Consider the following 17,661-nt stretch of genomic DNA (forward strand, 5'->3'; position numbering starts at 1 on the left):
CAGAGAAGTGCATTTGAAATTTAGGGGACTGGTGAGCCCAGGGCTGCGAGGGAGCAGGGCTCTCAGAGCAGCTGGGACTTGCGTTGCAAATAAGCTGACGAGTGGCTAGTGAAATTTATGGCCGCGCTGTATAAAATAACACGCCATCGCGCTCCAGCAGGAGTGGGAGAGCAGAGAGCCGCGCTGGCCACGGCGGTGGGCGGGAAGGGCCTCGAGGGGACCTTGCTGTGACCGCATCTGCCGCCGCCCTGGGAAAGCCAGCCGTGGTGGAGACCCAGCGCCACGTGGGGAGGGTGAAATGGCCCTCGGCGGGCTGGCAGCGTCCTCCCCGGGACCCAGTGGGGCCACACCAGCCATCACAGGGAGAAAAGCCTTCGGTCTTCGTAAGCGAGGAAAGGAAGGAAGGAAGAGATTTTGAAACCCAGCCCTAACAACAAAACGAGCAAAGAAAGGACACCTATGGGCCACCCGTAGCCCCGACAGAAACGGTAACAGGACCTTGCTGGGTGCTTTGACCTAACACAGTCAGCGAGACGGGGAGCCAGATGGGGAGGTGAGCGCCCTTAAAGCCGGAATCCAGGTCCCGCCAGGAGCCCACGGCCAGTCCACGAGCGCTCGCATCCGGAGTGTGACTCGAGGGCCCCCACCCTGGGCAGCAGCTGGGGGGACCCCTGAGCACGGCGGCTGCCAGCACAGATGAAGGAAGCGGCCCCCCGCATTCCCAGTCCAGTTTTTATATCTCTCCTCCCGCGTCTCAATAAGCCCTCCGTGCCGGAGCTTGAAGGAATGTGTCACCAACTGCCCCTCGCCCCGCAGCTGCACGCAAAGATCTCGAAGCCAGGACACGGGCTGGGCCGGGCAGAGGTGTGACCTCCTCTCCAGCAAACGCCTCGGTCACACGAAGGGGTCTGTCTTTCTCTTGCCTGTGAGGGGCACACACGTAGCACACACACGTGGGCTCCGGGCAGGCGGCGGGCGGTTTTCATCAGACCTGGCCTGGGCCGGCAACGGGCTTCTGTGGACAGACCTGCACATTTTCCTTCTCCAATTCAAGACGTTCTGATTCACAGAGTGAGCCCAGAAGCCTCAGTGACGTCACAAGCACCGTCCCACACCCCAAACTCCTCATTGTAGGCTGCCTTGAACCAGACGTGGTCAGGATTTGCAGCGCAAACTTTCAAAGCAATCATTGTTACCCACGTCGAAACTCACAGATTGGAAAGGGCAAAAGAAATCGATGATAATTAAATCCTTCTATAAACACGGCCCGACGCCCCAGGGGCTCTTACACGCAACACTGTCCAGAAGTTGGTTCTCCTTACAGAAAACACACGTGGCTCCTTTCCAGGGAGGGAACCAGGCCAAACCAGCCTCCGTTAAGTTGTAAGCCACTTTTTGAGGGGAACGGGGTGGGGGGGTGTGTTGTGGGCAGGCCGAGGGCACTGAACAGATGACGTGAGCAGACGCTTACCCGGCCAGGACAGGGCACGGGGACTGTGACACTTGCAGGGGTCCCTGTGTGGCCGCCCGGCCGAGGGATGGGGACACGCCCCCAATCTCCAGGGCCAGTGGGTGACTCCCAGCTCTGTGCGGCGGCCAGAGGACAGGAATCTCATGTTGCCAACTTAAAACCACACCAAACCCCTTACTCCTGGTGACTGCTGTTCACCAGACAGCCCGGAATGTCGTCCTGGCATTGGGACCAGCGTTTCCCCAATTTGCCTCACGGTCACCATCTCCTGGGACTCCCAGGGTTCCCCTGGGTGGGGTCCCCAAAAGACAGGGCACTACCCTCAGCTCTCTTCCTGCCCGACAAACGCCCCAGGGGCCAAGGGGAAAGGCCAGAATGGTAAACTACCATGGCCATGATCTCGGACCCCTGGCAGGTCAGGGGCATCTCTAGGCCTGGGGCTCCAAGTCTTTGAAATGGGGTGATGCCTCCACTAGTTGTGAACATGAAATGCACTGGCTCTCACACCCCACCCCCCCACCATGCGCTTGTGACCACACCTCTGCAGGCAGGAGCCCAGGCACCGCGGAGCGAGGTTGGGGGCAGAGGCGGCGTCCGTCCAGGGCGGTCAGGGGGATGTAAGGAATCCCTCAGGATGCCCCAGGCTTGGCTGGGACCCGCATTTGCATGGAGCTCCTTTTGCTCTGAGACCAGCCCACCCCGCCTTGGGCGCTTGCCCTGGTCCCCTGCCCAGGGCTAGGTCAGCGAGGGCTGCCGGCCGTGGTGAGGGGGGCGGAGTGGGGCTGGGTGGTGGTGAGGCTGAGGCTCCCCCCGCCAGACCACCCCTGGGCCCGGCTTCTCTGCGCCAGTTGACACCCCAGCGGCAGGTGGGAGGGTTGCTCCTGAGCACCCTTCTGGGTCGGCAGATGGGAACCTTCCGGTAGCCTAACCTTTACAACGCCCCTGGGCGCAGGGCGGCTGAGGGGCCAGGAGGGAGGGGCGCAGGAAGCGAGCTGGCGCGAGCGTGCTGGCTCCCACCCGTCGCCCTTCCTGTCCGCCAGGAGCCTGCACCCCCTGCCGGGCGGGCTCCTACCTGTACGGCTGCTCTCCGGTGTGTGTCCTCAGGTGCCTCGTGAGGTTTGCTGATCGGGGGAAGATCTTGCCACAGTACCTGGAGTGGAGGGGTGGGTGAGGGATGCGTGAAGCAGATGCACGGCCGAGACTCGGGCGCCCAGGTGCTTTCCTGGTGCTGTTTCTCCCACACCTGGGGGCAGGTGGCCCGGCGGCACACCCTGGATTTCAGTCTCTCCTCGGCCCCGGGGCCCAGCTGAGCCTCACAGAGAAGCTGGACTCGCACCACTGGGCAGACGGCACTGGCCCACCCTGGCCCGCTCGGGGCCGTCCCCCACCGCAATCCCCCCGCCGCCAAGCAGTTTCTCAGCCCCGGAGCCCAGCCTCGGCCGAGCCGGCAAGGACCGGCCTGCACAAGCCCGTGCACCTGGGGCCGGACCGTGTCTCCCCAGCACTGGGCTCCCCACCGGCCCCAGAGCTGTGGTTAAACACTGACCGCGGCACCTCAGCCTCCGGCCTTGCGAATTCTGACCGGCCGGCCAAGGTTGCACTTTCTTGCCCTCACGGGAGCACAACCTGGTGGGGGGCACGTGTGTATCTCTGGGGAATGATGTCAAGGGGACAACGGGCCATCGGTTGCTACCACGCTGTACCTGGGCTGAGACTGAGAGCTTTCTCCTGGAAGTGCAGGCGCACGGGCCAGCGTGGCACCTGTGGCCACTTTGCCGGCGCCGCCCCAGGGGCTCTCAGCGTCTCACCTGCATGTGTAGCGCTCCTTGCCCTTCCTGAGGATGGGGTCCGAGAGCGTCGGGGGTGGGGACCGGAAGTTGAAGGGGTGGGGGGGGAGGGGCTGCAAGGAGCTGCCGGATTCTGCCTTCATGGCCGCAAAGCTCTCCAGCTTCTCAGTCATGGTCTCGATGGCTGACATCTGTTGGCAGGAGAGCAGGAGAGACTGTGGGGCGCCCCCGAGCCGCCCCCTCTTTTGACGCGCGGGAACCCGCCCCCACGGGCATCTGGGGGTCCTAGATGACCGAGCACGTCACGGGACCCCAGGACAAGGAGGTCGTCACTGGAACCCACGGTCTCCTCCTCCTTCTTGACCACTGGGCTAGGTTCTTTCACTTTCTGCGGCCAGCCCTGCTCTTGTCCTTGCCTGGAACCCCGTCACAGTCCAGGGTCTAGGCTGGGGGAGCTGCAACTGCCCTTCCCCAGCCAACCTGCGCTGGGTGAGGAGTGGGTGATGCGGGCTGCCGACACCTGCAATTACACAGCCCTTTACTTTGAAACAAGCCAGCAAGGCCCTGCTGGCTCGACTCCCGGCCAGCACTCCTGACGGCTAGTTTGGGTTAAAGACAGAATTACATCCCTTTTTTTTTTTTTTTTTGGAGTGGTGAAAAATTGATAGCTACCTGAATCAATCTCAGGTTAAAACACGAATCACGAGCCTGAGGCACTACCAGCACCTCGGGGCAGCAGGCCATAACTGCGGGCAAAGCGCTAAAAGGAAACTCAACAGCCTAAGGTTGGATTCCACTAACTAAATGTTCGTAATGATAACTCCAACGTGACGTGGCACAGGGCACGGTGACACAGGCAAGAGGGGCCGCCTCTGCTCCTCGGAGATGCCAAGGCGTTGCCTGGGGAGGAGAAGGGAGTCACCTCCTCCTGGCATTGGTCATTTCCAGCTGGCGGGCAGGGTTCTGATCAGAATCCCAGGCTGCACCTGCCCTGAGGCCCTGGGGCTGGGGGACAGGAGAGGGGAGGGGGCTGCACAGGCCTCGGCAGCACTTCTCCCCCAGACAGTACCCGCTGCAAGCCAGGCCCCATGGGAGGGATGAGACCAGAAAAGGGAGAGCTTTCATTACGCCCCGAGCCCCTCAAGGTTTAGGCTGGGGAACAACCGACTGGTTACAATAAAACACCAGCAAGGGGCTTACAAACAGAAAATGGGGTCCATCCTAGTGGCTGAGCCTCTCTTGACCCTGGGCTGCCGCCTGGGCCCTGGCCAGCTCTGTCCAGTTGCAGGGCTTTGGGCCTCGCCATCCTCGTGGGGCAGGCACGCTCCCCATCAGATGCACACGATGCTTCCAGCCACGGGTGGCCCCACCCATCCCCACTGATGGACAGATGGACACGGCCTTGCGCCTCAGCTGCCGTCCAGCCTCTCATTTAGCCCCTCCACGGCCTGGATGATGGGACCTGGGCATACAGACTGCTGCTCATCTGCCTGTGGGTCTCAGTTTTAGCCAGAGCCGTGGGAGGCTCTGGGACTCTCCACCACCCCAGACTCCCCAGGACTCCAGAAGTGGTGAGGGGCAGTGGGCTGGCAGGACTGCCTCACCCTGCACCCCATACACCTGCGCGTCGGGCCTCAGCAATGAAAGGCCCTGGCAAGGTCCTGCCAGGCAGCTGACCAACGCAGCCTGGCGTCTTCGTGCAGTGGTGACCCCTAGCCTTTGTAGAGGCCACAAGTTCTCCTGTCCGAGTGACGGTCTGACCTCAGACCATTTAATCAGGCGACTCACTAGTCCTCTTTCCCGCCCCCACCCCTGGCTCTGGGCCCACGGGCAGGCAGCAGGGCTGGCAGGTGGGGGGAGCGGGCAGCAGGCACAATGGGCAGCCGGGCCCCCACCAGGCCCCTCTTCCTCAGGCCTGGGAGGGTCCGGCCTGCCTGGCCCGCGCCGCCTGAGCAGATATTCCCGGCCGAGCTCCCGCACAAACACAAACACAGGATGTGCCTGGCTGGCCTGCCGGCTTGTTCCAGCCGGTCCTGAGGAAATCAGGGGAAGTTCTTAACCAAACTCCGAGGCCCCAGCAAGACAATGGGAGGCTCTAAGTTTAGCTGTGAACCCAGGCAGGGCACAGGTTTCACAAACCGGGGGGTTTGTCCCAGGCGGGAAACTCGGAGCGAGAGAACAATGCCTGGGTCTGGAGTCCGGGTCCAGGCCTGTCCCACAGCTCAGCCCCCGGCCCCTCCGGCTGGGACAGGGGAGGCCGTGGCTCTGGGGAGGGGGCTGGGTCCCAAGCAGTGAGGACAGGTGGGCACCGGGGCAGGGAATCAGGGGGACTCCGCCGGCCCTGCTGCTTACTCCCACTCCTGCCACCTCTCTGCACCCACCCCTTGGGAGGACGCGGCCAGGGGCGCACAGGAGTGCCTGTAGGCTTGGTGGGGTCTGCGGCCACTGCCCAGACTTGGGGGTTCTCCTTCCCAGACCCCTGATTCTAGTCTTGACAGGAGGCCTCTCCACCCTCTGCATCCCCGGGTGAGGGCGGTCCCCCTGCCCACTGCCCCCCGGGACGCCCTGCCCTCGATGCCAGCAGTCCCTCTGCTGCTGTCCTGCTCCCTACTGCCTCGGCCCCCCTGCACTCAGGCCCTTCTTCTCCTGCTCTTTTCCCTTAAGGATCCCCGAGTCCCTCATATTGGAGAGACTGCTGGCGTCCACACCTGCCCAGCTCTCTCGTGTCTATTCTCCCTACATTCAAAATTCTTGTGTTTGCTCCATCCAATCTGCTGCCCACTGCCCCATGCAAGTTCACTCCCCCTCCTAGAGCTTGAGCTGCAGGTCAATGGGGCCCCTTGTGGACCCACAGGGTGCCCCCACAGAGAACCACCCTCCTTCCTCACCCGTCCCGGCCCTTCCCATCCTCCCCAGCCTCAAAGGGACCTGTGGGTCTTCAGGGACGGGAGGCGGAGACCCGCCTGGGGTGTGCGCCTTGGCCCGTACGGACCTTGGGGCTCCTGGCTGGGCCTTACCTGGGGGTGGAAGAGCAGTGGGGACGGCCGCAGGTACTTCTCCTTCAGGGCTCCCACCGGGTCAGTCACCTTCCGCTTCTCCACCCTGCTGGACAGCAACACAGAGGGTTACGGACCCCACCGAGCGGCCCAGCGCTGGGCGGGGAGGGCATGTGGCCCCCGCCCCTCTGGGCGCCCACCCGTGCCCCGTCAGTCACGAGCTGGGGGGCCACCACAGCGGCCCAGCTGTCCCACCTGACGCTGTGGGGACGTCTGTGACCCAGCCTCACATCGCCTGCCGAGCACACGCTCCCCATCACCGTGCCCAGGTCTGGACCCTTTCGAGTCTCCCCAGTGTCCGCCCCCTCCCCCCCCAGCTGCTGGCACCCAGGCACGTGAGGGACACTTGATGCTGGAGCCAGGAACCTTCTGAAGGGCCCGCGCGCGCCAGCCTCTGCCAGCTGGCCTGTCAGCCCAGCGAGGGCTCCCCCGAAGCTGCCGCCTACACCCCACGTCCCTCTCCCTCCCGGCCCATGGCATGGGCACTCTGCCCGACGGGGCGGATACACGTGAGTGACCAGTAGGTCTCTATCCTGGGGAGGCTGCAGGGCCTCCCCGCGGCAGCCAGGCAGGGTCTACCTAAAACCTCAAGACAGCTACTGGAGGTGACAATTCTAGAACATTCCCCAAATGCCAGCACAACTGTCAGTCACAAGCGGAGGAGGTGGCCATCCCTCCTCTCCCCGACCCCTCCTCTACTGTGTCCCAAGGACGCCTCCCTCAGTTTCCCCTGGGGGATCGTCAAGATCTACAAAGTGGGATTTGGTGAGGCCTGCCGCCTCCCCACAGGCAGCCACAGCTGCGGTGACCCGCCGCCTCGCTTGCCCAGGGCCACGCTCCCAACCCTCTTGGGCTCAGCTCTGCCCCCAGGGGACTGGCTGGGGCCTTGACCGGAGCGGGACGGGGATGGCCGCAAGGACAGGGGCCCAGAGGCGGGAGCACCCGGGGAGCGCAGGCGGCCACAGGTGACCCCACCGAGACCCCAAGCCGCTTCCAAGGGGAGGAGGTGGTCTCCACGTGGGAAGTTGGCTTGAGGGGCACCCCGCTTTGCAGGGCTTAGCAGAGGCCCTGTTCAAAGCTGGACTGAGTTGGCCTTTCAACAGGCCCCCTGGGGGGCGTGGTGTGGCCCGAGAGGAAGGGGCCCCACGTCGGGGGGTTGCTAAATGTCTTCTTCTGCCTCTTCCCGACTTCTGTGTCTAGCGACAGCCCAGCGGGCTGCTCCGAGCGACCCCCGCCAGCTGACCCCACAGACCCCAGGGGACACGTGCTCTTCCAAGGCACGTGGCTTTTGTCACCACCCCGTCCCCAGCCCATCTTGCAGAGACAGCAGCACGTGGCGGTGAGAGGGGCTGGAAGGCTGGGGGGCCGCCAGCCTGGCGGTGTTAGGGTTCCCCCACGCTGGGGGAGGGAGGATTGTGGGTATACGTCCACAGTCACTGCCGGGGCGTGGCCTGTGGGGAGTTTCGCTGGAGTCACCCCAGAACCATCCAGGAGCTGAGGGGACCCTGTCCCCTAGCCCTGGGCCAGCCTGTTAACAGGCAGTGACAGTCGCCCACACCTCCACTTGGAGGTGAACCTTCCCGACACCATGAGTGCTTATCTTGACTGGGCTTGGGGGGCGGTGGGGAGGAGATTTGGAGCTCATCCACTCTCGGGCATTTTGCTGGTGCCTGCGTATAAAGTTGGGGGCCAGGCAGCCCCTCCACCAGCCACTGTACTCTAAGTCCTGAGGGCAAGAGCCTAGCACACGCCGGGTCTCGGAGGGGCTCGGACAGGACCCGGGTTGGGGGCGCCTGTGGCCAGTTCCCGCCTCGGGGCCCAACTGGCTGCTCCCCCAGCTTCCAGAAAAAGGCCCAAGGCCCTAAACCAGGCCTGGAAGTGGGAGGAGAGGGGCACAGGAGGGTTGGGGTCCAGGAGGAGAGCCGGGACGGGGCGGACAAGGACGCCAGGGCCTGAGCAGTCACAGTTAACCGAGAGCCTCTTGCAGGCCTGCTGGCTCCGACTCTGGAGGCCTGACAGCAGAGTCCCTCCCTAGGTCTCCAATCCTGCCCCCCTGCTCTGCACAAGGGCGGCTCCTCCCCGGGGGGGCATCCTCCCTCAGGCCCCAGGTGTCTCCTGGCTCCCCGTGGGTCCCGGAGATTCTTATTCTAACTGGCAGGTGCTCCCTGGGCCTTTGATGGCTATGTTCACCCCAGAAACCCGATGAGCCGCTGTCAGCAAACCATCCATGGATGGCGTGTTCTTAAAGAAAGACCCAAGGGGGGCATTTTTCATGTTTCCTGTGATGACGCCAGCAGGACCTGGCAGGAAACGGGACCGGCAGCAGACACAGGCCGGCCAGGGCCCTGGGCGAGCGTGGAGGGCGGGGACCCAAGTCGGCGCCAGGGGGCGGAGCAGGAGACTGGCCCATCGCCCTCGCCGGCAGCTCTGCCACCATTTCTTTCCACTGCACCTTTAGCAGAGGTGACCTCACCTGCACACCCATCCCCAGGCCCTGCCTGGCCCCTGGGGAATAGCAGGCACGCAAGCCCTCAAGGCGGCCACATGCTCCCTGAATGCCCGTGGGGACACGCTTACGTGTGTGCACGCGGGCCCCTCCCACACAGAGCCGTGGGCCTGTATCAGGGGCTGAGCCAACACGCCTGCCTGCCTGGCCCTCCAGGCCCCCTCCCAGGCCTGTCCATGGGCACAGCCCCCTCCTCAGGGCTCAGCCCACCCAGCACCCCCAGGACACGTGTGGTGGGAGGTCAGACCCCTCTCACCTAACAAACCCGCCTGACCAAACCGTGCCCAGAAGCCCGGGAGGGGGATTCAATTGGCCCCTCGCTGGGAAGGTGCCAGAGGAATGGGATACTGCCTTTTGGCAAACCTTCCAAAGCTTCCTCCTTCCTTCCTCCCCCTCCTCCCGCTGGGAACCAGCGGCTCGTCCTCTGGTCTCCCCTGGGCCACCAGAAGCCCCAGCTGTGGAGCAGCCATAGGGAAGCAGGGACGCTGAAGCGGAGGGAAGAGCCAGGAGTGTCGTGGGCAGAGTCTGTGCAGAGAAGGTGGCTGGAGCCTCCAGCGGGTGGATGTCTGGGGTGGAGTCTGAGGGCAGGCTGCTGGGGGTGGGGGGGGCGGTGGGGGGAGGTAAGGGCTCGAGAGAGGACGGCGGGGGTCCCCCAGCGTCTGTCAGCGAGAGGGAGCCAGGGGTGCCCAGGAGACCCCACCAGCTGCCCACCCCAGGAAAGGGCCGAGCCGGGCATGGGCCCCAAGCGGCACGGACACCCCAGAGCCGAGGTGCCTGCTGACGCCGCAAAGGCAGAGGGACGAAGCCTGGGGGGCAGGCGAGAGCGTCCCCTCCCGCCGCCACGCCTGCCTGGCGGCCCCTCTGGAGAGCGGGTGAGGGCGGGGCATGTTAATACCTGTAGATGGGGTCCATGAAGAAGGGTGACGGCCTGGCGTAGTGCAGGGACGGCTGCTGGGGCAGCTGCGCCGGGCACGCCTTGGGCGGCCCCTCCCCGGCCCCCAGCCTGCGCTCGCCGTACACGTGGTTCTTGCGCGGCTCCCGGGTCCCTCCGTTCTGGCTGGCGCGCACGCGGCTGCCGATGCTCAGGTCCAGCGGCTGCTCCTCGCCGGATGCCGGGGCCGGGGGCACCTTGGGCGCTGGCAGGATGGGCTTGGCCTCTTTGGGTTTGGTGGTGAGGTCGAAGGGTGACTCGGCGCTGGGGCCAGCGGCCTTGAGGGCGTCCCGGGGCGACTTTGGCTCGGCCTTGACCAGCAGGCTGTGCGCGAGGGCGCGGTCTGTGAAGGGGTACAGGGAGTGGGGGAGGTTGGGCAGGAGCTGGAAGGGGAACACGGAGTGGTAGGGCAGCGCGCCCAGCTTCTTCTCCTGTGCGCCCATGAAGCCGGGCCCGAAGTACTTCTCGGCGATGGACGCGATGGCCCTGATGGAGTCGCCCGCGGCGCCCGACGCTGTCAGCAGCTGCTCCTCGGGCGGCGGGAAGAAGTGCTGGGAGTAGAAGACGGGCACCTCGCCTGTGCTCTCCGGGGCGCCGGGCGCCGCCGTGCCGCCCCCGAGCTCGCGCTTGCCCTCGGCCGCCTTGCCCCTGTCCGTGGTCTTGTCGCGATCGCTGTCCACGTCGCTGTCCAGGTCGGAGCCCGTGCCCGTGGTTGTGTCCAGGTCAGTCCCGGTGGTGGTGTTGATATCCTCGAAGTCGCTGCCGTCGGACAGGTCGCTGCCCCGGGGCTTGAGCTTGGCGGCATATGCGTCCTCCAGGAGGCTCTCCGGCTTCTCCTCGGGCCCCGCGGCCGCCGTGGAGCCCTGCCCGCTGCTGCCGATGGTGGAGACAAGGGGCAGGGCCGGGTTGCCCATGGGGCTGGGGAGCTTGGCGTCCTGCGTGTGGTTCCGGGGGCTCTTGAGCAGCGGCATGGGAGGTAGCAGGGGCGGCCGGGGGTACAGGGACGGAGGGAAGACGCCCGGGAAGCCGGGCGTGAGCGCGGGGAAGGCGGGGGGCGCCGCCGAGAAGGGCAGGCTCCCCGGGTGCGGCCTGGAGGGGAAGTACTCGTTGAAGCCCAGGCTGGCATGGTTGAGGCTGGGGGGTGGCTTGGCCTTGTCCATCATGGGGCTGGGGGTCAGGGGCAGGCCCGGAGCGAAGATGCTGCCCGGCGTGTAATGGTTCTTGCCCTCGCAGAAGCGCCGGTGCTTGTTGAGGGAAGAGGTAGTGCTGAACATCTGCCCGCAGTCCTTGCACTTGATCTGCGTACGGCAGTCGGCGTGCATGCGCTTGTGGCGGCACAGGTTGGAGAACTGCGTGTAGGACTTGTGGCAGACCTCACCTGAAACGTCAGCAGAAGCGAAGACCGGCAGCTATGAAATGATGGAAACCCTGCGCTGCAGGGTCCCGGGGGTGGAGGACCGGGGCGCTCTGGCCTCAGTGACCGGGAGCAGCGTGTGCTTAGGTACGTGAGCGTCTGTGTGTGTGTGTGTGTGTGTGTGCGCGTGCGCGGGCATGTACATCGCTGTGTGTGAGCACCTGCATATGTGCCCACATGTGTACGTGTGATGCATGTGCGGACACGTGTCCGTGGACACGTTCACACACGCGTGTACATCATACTTCAGGTGTGTACGTCATACCTGTGTGCTTGCACGCGCGTGCGCACGCATACGTACAGATGCGCGTGCACCCGACCTGGGACTGGCCTCTGGTGACCAGCACGGGTTGGCGAGGACACTCCCGTGCCTTCCCGGGGATCCTGGGCAAGCCTGGGTAGGTCTCCAGCTGCCTCGACCTCCTCCGCTGGAGAAAGGGGCCCTGCCACTCTCTGTGCCCTCCCACCCCCATGAGTTTGCCATGCGGTGCCAAGGCCTTCAGAATCGTTCCCAGAGACAGACAAAGTCGTGGCACGCCATCACGTCTGCAGCTGCACCAGCCACCCAGAACACCCACCCACCCTCCCTGCCGTGTCAGCCATGCTGCTCCAGCCGGGGCGAGGGAAACACCGACCCCCGGGCTAGGTCTCCCACCTTGTAAAGTTTAAAATGCCCTCTCTCTGTCCCAGGCCCTGTGACCTGCACCCAGGACGGGAAGGCCTCAGGAGGGACCGGCCCCTGGGGGCTCCTAGTCCTGGAGGCTGGGCTTGGGGAGCACGGGTCCTGGCTGTGTGAGGTCACCGTCTGGGGGGGGCCTGAAGGTGGAGGTGGGAGGGGAGCCACGTGGAGAGGGCTAGCTCCACGTTTGAGAAAATCGAAAACTCTCCAAACTGGGATGGAGAGGCCGCACCAGCTCTGGTTGCCAGACGCCGGCCTCTGCTCTTAACAGGAGAGGGTGGTGGCGGCCGAGGCCAAACGCCAGGACCCAGAGGCCCTGGAGACCCAGTCTCGGCCATTTTCCCAACGGCCTGTGAGCTGAGTGTCGGCCAACTGCCAGTTTTTCTTTCGGCTCTTGTTTTTCTAACCAGCAAGGGAGGAATGAACACACACACACACGCACATGCACACACACACACGCACACACATGCACACACACACACACACACACACACACACGCACACACGCTGTGTGTGTCTCTCTCTGCAGGACCATTTGCTTCTTAAATGCAGCCCCAGTGGAAACAATGATTTCCGTGCATTTCTTGCTCACCGTACACTCTCCACTGCCTGATGTCACGCGATTCTAGCTGGGCGCGCTGGCCCTCAGGTGATCCTGTCCCTTAATCACAATATCTATTTATATTAACGGCTCTGCCTTCCTGGTCGTCTGGCTTGGCGGGACGTTTTCAAGGCTGACGGAGAAGAGCACTGCCCCATTTGATGAAATCTGCCCATTTTGGGAGGCGGCTGGTGCAGAGAGGCTGTGCCACAGATGGTCTATAAATACCCACAGGCCTCTGCCAGCCCTAGGGGGAGAAAGGCCGCTGCCCAGCTCAGGGTACCTGGCCAGACCAGTGATACCTTGCTGTATCCCCGGCCCCCGAAGAGGCTCTGTGACACCCTCTGCCCCCCACAGCAGGCCTCTGTGGCACCTCGTTAGTGGCTGCTGCCATCCTGAGCTTGGAAACTGGCCTTGAGCAGGCTCCCACCCAAGGCAGCTCTCAGGAGGGGCCCCTGGGGCCAGTGGCCATGCCTGGGCACAGGGAGCCTGGGACCCTTGCTTCCTACCCACCCACTCACACGATAAAGGGATCCTGCAGAGATGCTGGGGCTCCAGAGAGGCCTCTGGGAGACTGAGGTCCTTGGAGAGGCAGGTCCTGGCCCTGGGATGGCTGACCGCTGGCTTAGAGCCGGTGTTGGGAGGTGGCTGCCTGCAGGGGCTGGGAAAGGCCTGGGCAGCCCACAGTGAACTGGACGTGGGACCAGCGCCTGGTGGATGGTGCCCCAGGCCCTGCTGGGATGCAGAGGGGCCCTGGCCAGTACTTATTCTGATCAGCAGTTTCTTCTCCTGTAGGGTATGTGCAGGGATGCACACACACACACACACACACACACACATGCACACACATGCACATGTACATACTCACGCCTAAGAAGGTCCTTTCTAAAAAGTGCCCACAGGAGCCTGTCTGCCTGTGTGCACGGATACACCCTCGCCCCGACCCCTCACACTTGAGTTTCCCGATGCAAGACACCCCACCGGGAGATTATGCTGCCTTGGGCTGTGTGGTCAGTGAGGCTGGGACTTGGGGCAGGTTTTGGTGTCCATCACGTGTGTTGTGTGTGGGCGCCCAGGGGCCGCCCAGCGGGGGATGGAGTCTGTGCACGAGTGACCGGCCGCCGTGAGCCCTTGCTCCCCCTGTGGCCCATCTTTTCTCAGAAGCGCTGTATCATTTACCCTCTGCTCATTTGTTCGCAGCTTCCTTTCCAAACCTGACCCCCTTAACCGTGGGCCAAAGGATGCTCTGCCCTGGTCGAGAGGACGTGCAGGCTGACGTCCACGTCTAAGCTAACTTCTAACGTTTGCATCTCCCTCTCATACGTGGCACCTGGCCAAGTCTGGGGTTTTCTCTTTCGCTTTACCCCCTTGGCCAAAAGCCAAGGCCCAAGGTGGGCACGGGGCACAGACGAGAGGCGGAGGGCTGCCGATAGCCGGTGGGGCCCGTCCAGGCTGCCCGTGTCCTCCCCATCTGCACAGAGTCCGTGCAGGCAGCGGAAATGGTGCCTGACTGCTGAGGTTCCCAGAACTTCCGCTGTGACTACAATCCAACAAGACTTCACAAGCCCATTTGCGCGCCCAGAGAAGAAGTGACTTGCAAGCCCGTGTGCAAATCTCCTCTCCAAGCTTCGCTGAAAAGCTTAGAAACCTATGATAGATGCACTCACGTGCGCTTCCTCCCACAGAGGGACTTGCTGGGACGCTCATCCTGGAAGCAGGATATGCACCAGGCCCAAAGCCCCGGGCCCCAGCCTCTACTCCCACCCAGCTCACTCCTTCCTGGCCCCTCCCAGAGGGAATGGGCCCTGCTCCCATAGAGACTCGGAAGCTCTTTCCAGGGTCTGCAGGTGAAAGGGGTGGTGAGGAAGAGGAAGATGGCCCCAGTGAGGTGGCCACCAGGCAGAGTGCTCTCTCCCTCTGCTTCCTGGACCAAGGGAGCAGGTGACCCAGGCAGGCCGGGGGCTCAGTCACCTCTAGCAGGACAGCTGGAAGTTTGGGCTCGAGGCAGTGGGCAGGAGGGGGGCCCAGACTCAGCTATTCAACAAAGGCCCGAGAAGCCAGTCAGCATGGGCTCTCTGGGGCAGGAGTCAGCCCTGTACAAGCCCCAAGTTGGTGAAAACACCCAGAGCCCAGTCTTCCAGCTCCCAGAGTCACCCCTGACACACAGTGATGTGCTGGAGCCCGAGAGGCCCCAGGCTGCCCAGTCTGGGCTCAGGAGCCAGGCCCCTTGAGCTGGAATCCGGGCTCTGCCGCCGAGCCTTGAGGGCCTGGTCACTTAACGTTTCCACGCGTTTCCTCCTCTGTCAGTTCCCTTCAGTTGGACATAGTGTGGCCCCTGCTCCGTAAGATTTTGGAAGGATCCTGTGAGGTCATGTGTGTGAAATGACGGCTCAGCACAGTCTCGTGTGGACGATGAGTCAGCGCGATGCTGGTGTGAATGACGAGTCAGTGCTGTGTTGGCATGAACCGTGACTCAGCAAAACCTCGTGTGAAATGAGACTTGGCGCAATGCTAGGCAGAGAAGAACCTTCGGTATCTTCCAAACTCCGAGAACTGGGGTCATACCCCCGCGGTGGCCCACCAGAGCCCCAGACCCAACCCCTGTGACCTCTGACCCCTCTCTCCCCAAACGCACCCCAACCTCAAGGTCTCTGTGCTCACAGCCCCCTGTCACGCGCCCTCTCCCCAGGCACCCCCTTGGCTCACCCCCATGCCTCCTCCAGCCCTCTGCTAGGACGCCTCTCGCCCAACAGACCGTCCTGACCTCCCAGCACGTGGCCAGGACAGCACCCACCTGGACACCTGGAGAGCCTCCTGACCCTGCGCTCCCCCCCCACCCGTGATGTGCCTGTCACGGGTGCTGTTATGATCTGGGTGGCTTAGCCTCTGTCTTCTCCACCGGCAGGTAAAGCTCCATGAGGACAGGGGTCCAGTTATTTACAGCTGGCCCCGGCTGCCCGGGTCAGGGCAGGCACACAGCCTGCGCTCCCCAAAGGCTGCTGGGGGGTGAACAGCAGAACCTGGGGGCCAGCAGTGGCACCATCATATACCTGCTGGAGCTCAGGGCAGCACGTGCGTGTGGGGAAGAGGAGGGGAAGTGGATTTCCTCACCACCCACTGCCCACCTCTGGCCACTGGAGGGGCGAGCAAGGGGGAGGAAGCAAGGAGGGCAGCCAGGCCTGGGCTTCTCGCGGCAGAGGTGTCAGCAGCTGCCGCGAGTGTTTTCTGGACAGACGGGGTCCCGTGGGCGGGGAAGAGCCTGGGGTTTTCAAGCCTTGGCCTGACCCCCAAGCGCCCCCACCTCACGGCTGGAAGCCCAGGCTGGGGGGCCACTCACATATGAAAGGTTTGACGGTGCTGTGGATGTGTTTGTGCTGCTTGAGGCCCGAGGACGTGGCGAACGTCTTCCCGCAGTCGGGGCAGGCGTGGGCCCGGGCACCCACGTGCTGGGAGCGGATGTGCCGCTGCAGGTTGCTGGGGTCCGTGAACACCTGGGGACACAAACACCGGCGAGTTACTCCCCACCTGTTGGTTGCTCCCCTGCGGGCCTGGGTCTGGCCACGGGATGGGGGTCTCCCTGGCTGCTCTGCCCCTGCACTGAGCCTGGCCCGGCGGGTCTCTGCTGCAGCGGTGACCCCCTGCACGGCTTTCAGTGAGCCGTCAGGCCTCCCTTGACTGTGTTTCTTCAACGATAATTCTCGAGAGAACTGTCACCCTGAAGATGCTTGAGACAGGAGCTCAGAAGCGTTCTTAAGCTCCAGTACTTTGACCCATGACAGCCTGTCCTGCCACGTTGGCAGGAACCCTGAGAGGATCCAGGTCTGGCCCCGGGCCCTCCCCCGCTGTGCTACCCAGCCCACTTCCTCTCTTCCCCGAACGATTCAGGGGCCCGTCACCTGCATCTCGACAGTGGGGGCGGGGCCGGGCTCGCAACCACGTTACCTTCACACAGTTTTCACATTCGAAGCGCTTGCCGCTGTCGTGGGACATCTGGTGGCGGATGAGGTTGGACTTCCAGTTGAAGGCCTTGGGACACTGGTCACACTTGTATTCTCGCTCCTCTGTGTGGACGACCATGTGCTGCTCCAAGCTGTGCACAGTGGACGGGGGTCACCGTGGGTCCCCCACCTGCCCGCTGCCCGGGAGGGAAGGGCCCCAGCCCGGCACGGCCTGCTCCCGGCAGCCCCTTGGAGCCCCTGCCACTGTCTCCTGCTCAGAGGGCAGAGTGACGTCTGGCAGCTGGTCTGTCTATCTCCCCCCTGGACAGGGCAAAAGGGGATGGACGGGAAGGCGTGGCCTTCCCACGTGGGATGGGGGGGAAGCCAGTGCGTGGACAGAGCTCGGGCCCTCACCCAAGACCACCCCCGAGGCACCCAGCGGCAGGCGGGGTCCCAGCTCAAAACAACTTTCACCTTGACGCTAACGCTGGGCCTAAGAAAAACGGGGTCTGGAGACTTCCAACACTGCCACGAGCCCCAGGGTGGGGACGAGGCCCAGGAGACCCAAGGCCACCCCTCTGAGTGACCTGGGGTTGCTCGCTGAGAGGCTGCCCGCCATGCACACACCATGGAGGTCAGCAGGGAGTGAGGGCCGGCGTTCTCCAAAGGAGATGTGATAGGCGGGGCGGGCACAGCTGCTGGGCGGGGGCTGCTGCACTTGGACGAACCAGCAGCTTGGAGCCCCCTCCTCTCGGGGGACGTCCTGCTTCTCCTCCTGTCCCAGGTATGACCGTTAATCTTCATGAACAAGGCAGCAATACATCATGGCCCGTTAATTACGGGGCCCAGCCATCCATTTAGATCAGAAACGCCTGGTTCTCGAGCACCGGGCAGATTGTAGCTTTTCCCCTGTTGTTAATTGTGATTTATGTGTTTATGTAAAGAGAACACGGACCCTCTTGAGCGGCGCTTACCGCCAAGGGCCTCAGTCGGGATTTGCCCAAACTCTTATTTTCTCAGTCATCCGTTCAGGGTGGAGGATTTCCCGTCCCCAGGGGGCTGTGACAGGACTGGCATCCAATTCTCCGCAATCCCACAGCCAGTTAGTGACCTGATAGGGTTTTACTCTGACTTTGCAGGGCTGCCCTGGAGGATATTCTCAGAGGCAGAGGAGGGGCGCACATTGGGAAGGTCTTCACTGGTCCCTGGAACACTGGGACTGCCCGGCCTGCTTCTCCCCACATGGGTCCCCGGGGCTCTGCTCCCAGGGGCTAGGGA

At 63.6% G+C, this 17,661-nt stretch overlaps 1 protein-coding gene across 2 annotated transcripts in view; it reads right to left on the minus strand.

Moving 5' to 3' along the window:
• Positions 1-17,661, minus strand: part of PRDM16 (PR/SET domain 16) — a 214,664-nt gene that overhangs the window by 12,174 nt on the left and 184,829 nt on the right. Inside the window, exons 6-11 of one of the 2 annotated variants that reach the window (XM_027110444.1) lie at positions 16,388-16,535; positions 15,783-15,936; positions 9,716-11,129; positions 6,276-6,360; positions 3,280-3,449; positions 2,544-2,621 (exon numbers count right to left, since the gene is read on the minus strand). In XM_027110444.1, the coding sequence (XP_026966245.1) occupies positions 2,544-2,621; positions 3,280-3,449; positions 6,276-6,360; positions 9,716-11,129; positions 15,783-15,936; positions 16,388-16,535 (2,049 nt within the window). Of the gene's footprint in view, positions 1-2,543; positions 2,622-3,279; positions 3,450-6,275; positions 6,364-9,715; positions 11,130-15,782; positions 15,937-16,387; positions 16,536-17,661 lie in introns of both variants that reach the window. The other variant, XM_027110443.1, reaches the window with a different exon arrangement.

Source organism: Aethalodelphis obliquidens, unplaced genomic scaffold, assembly GCF_003676395.1.
Source record: "Aethalodelphis obliquidens isolate GAN/ISIS:26980383/991018 unplaced genomic scaffold, ASM367639v1 scaffold9, whole genome shotgun sequence".
Classification (NCBI taxonomy): Eukaryota; Metazoa; Chordata; class Mammalia; order Artiodactyla; family Delphinidae; genus Aethalodelphis; species Aethalodelphis obliquidens.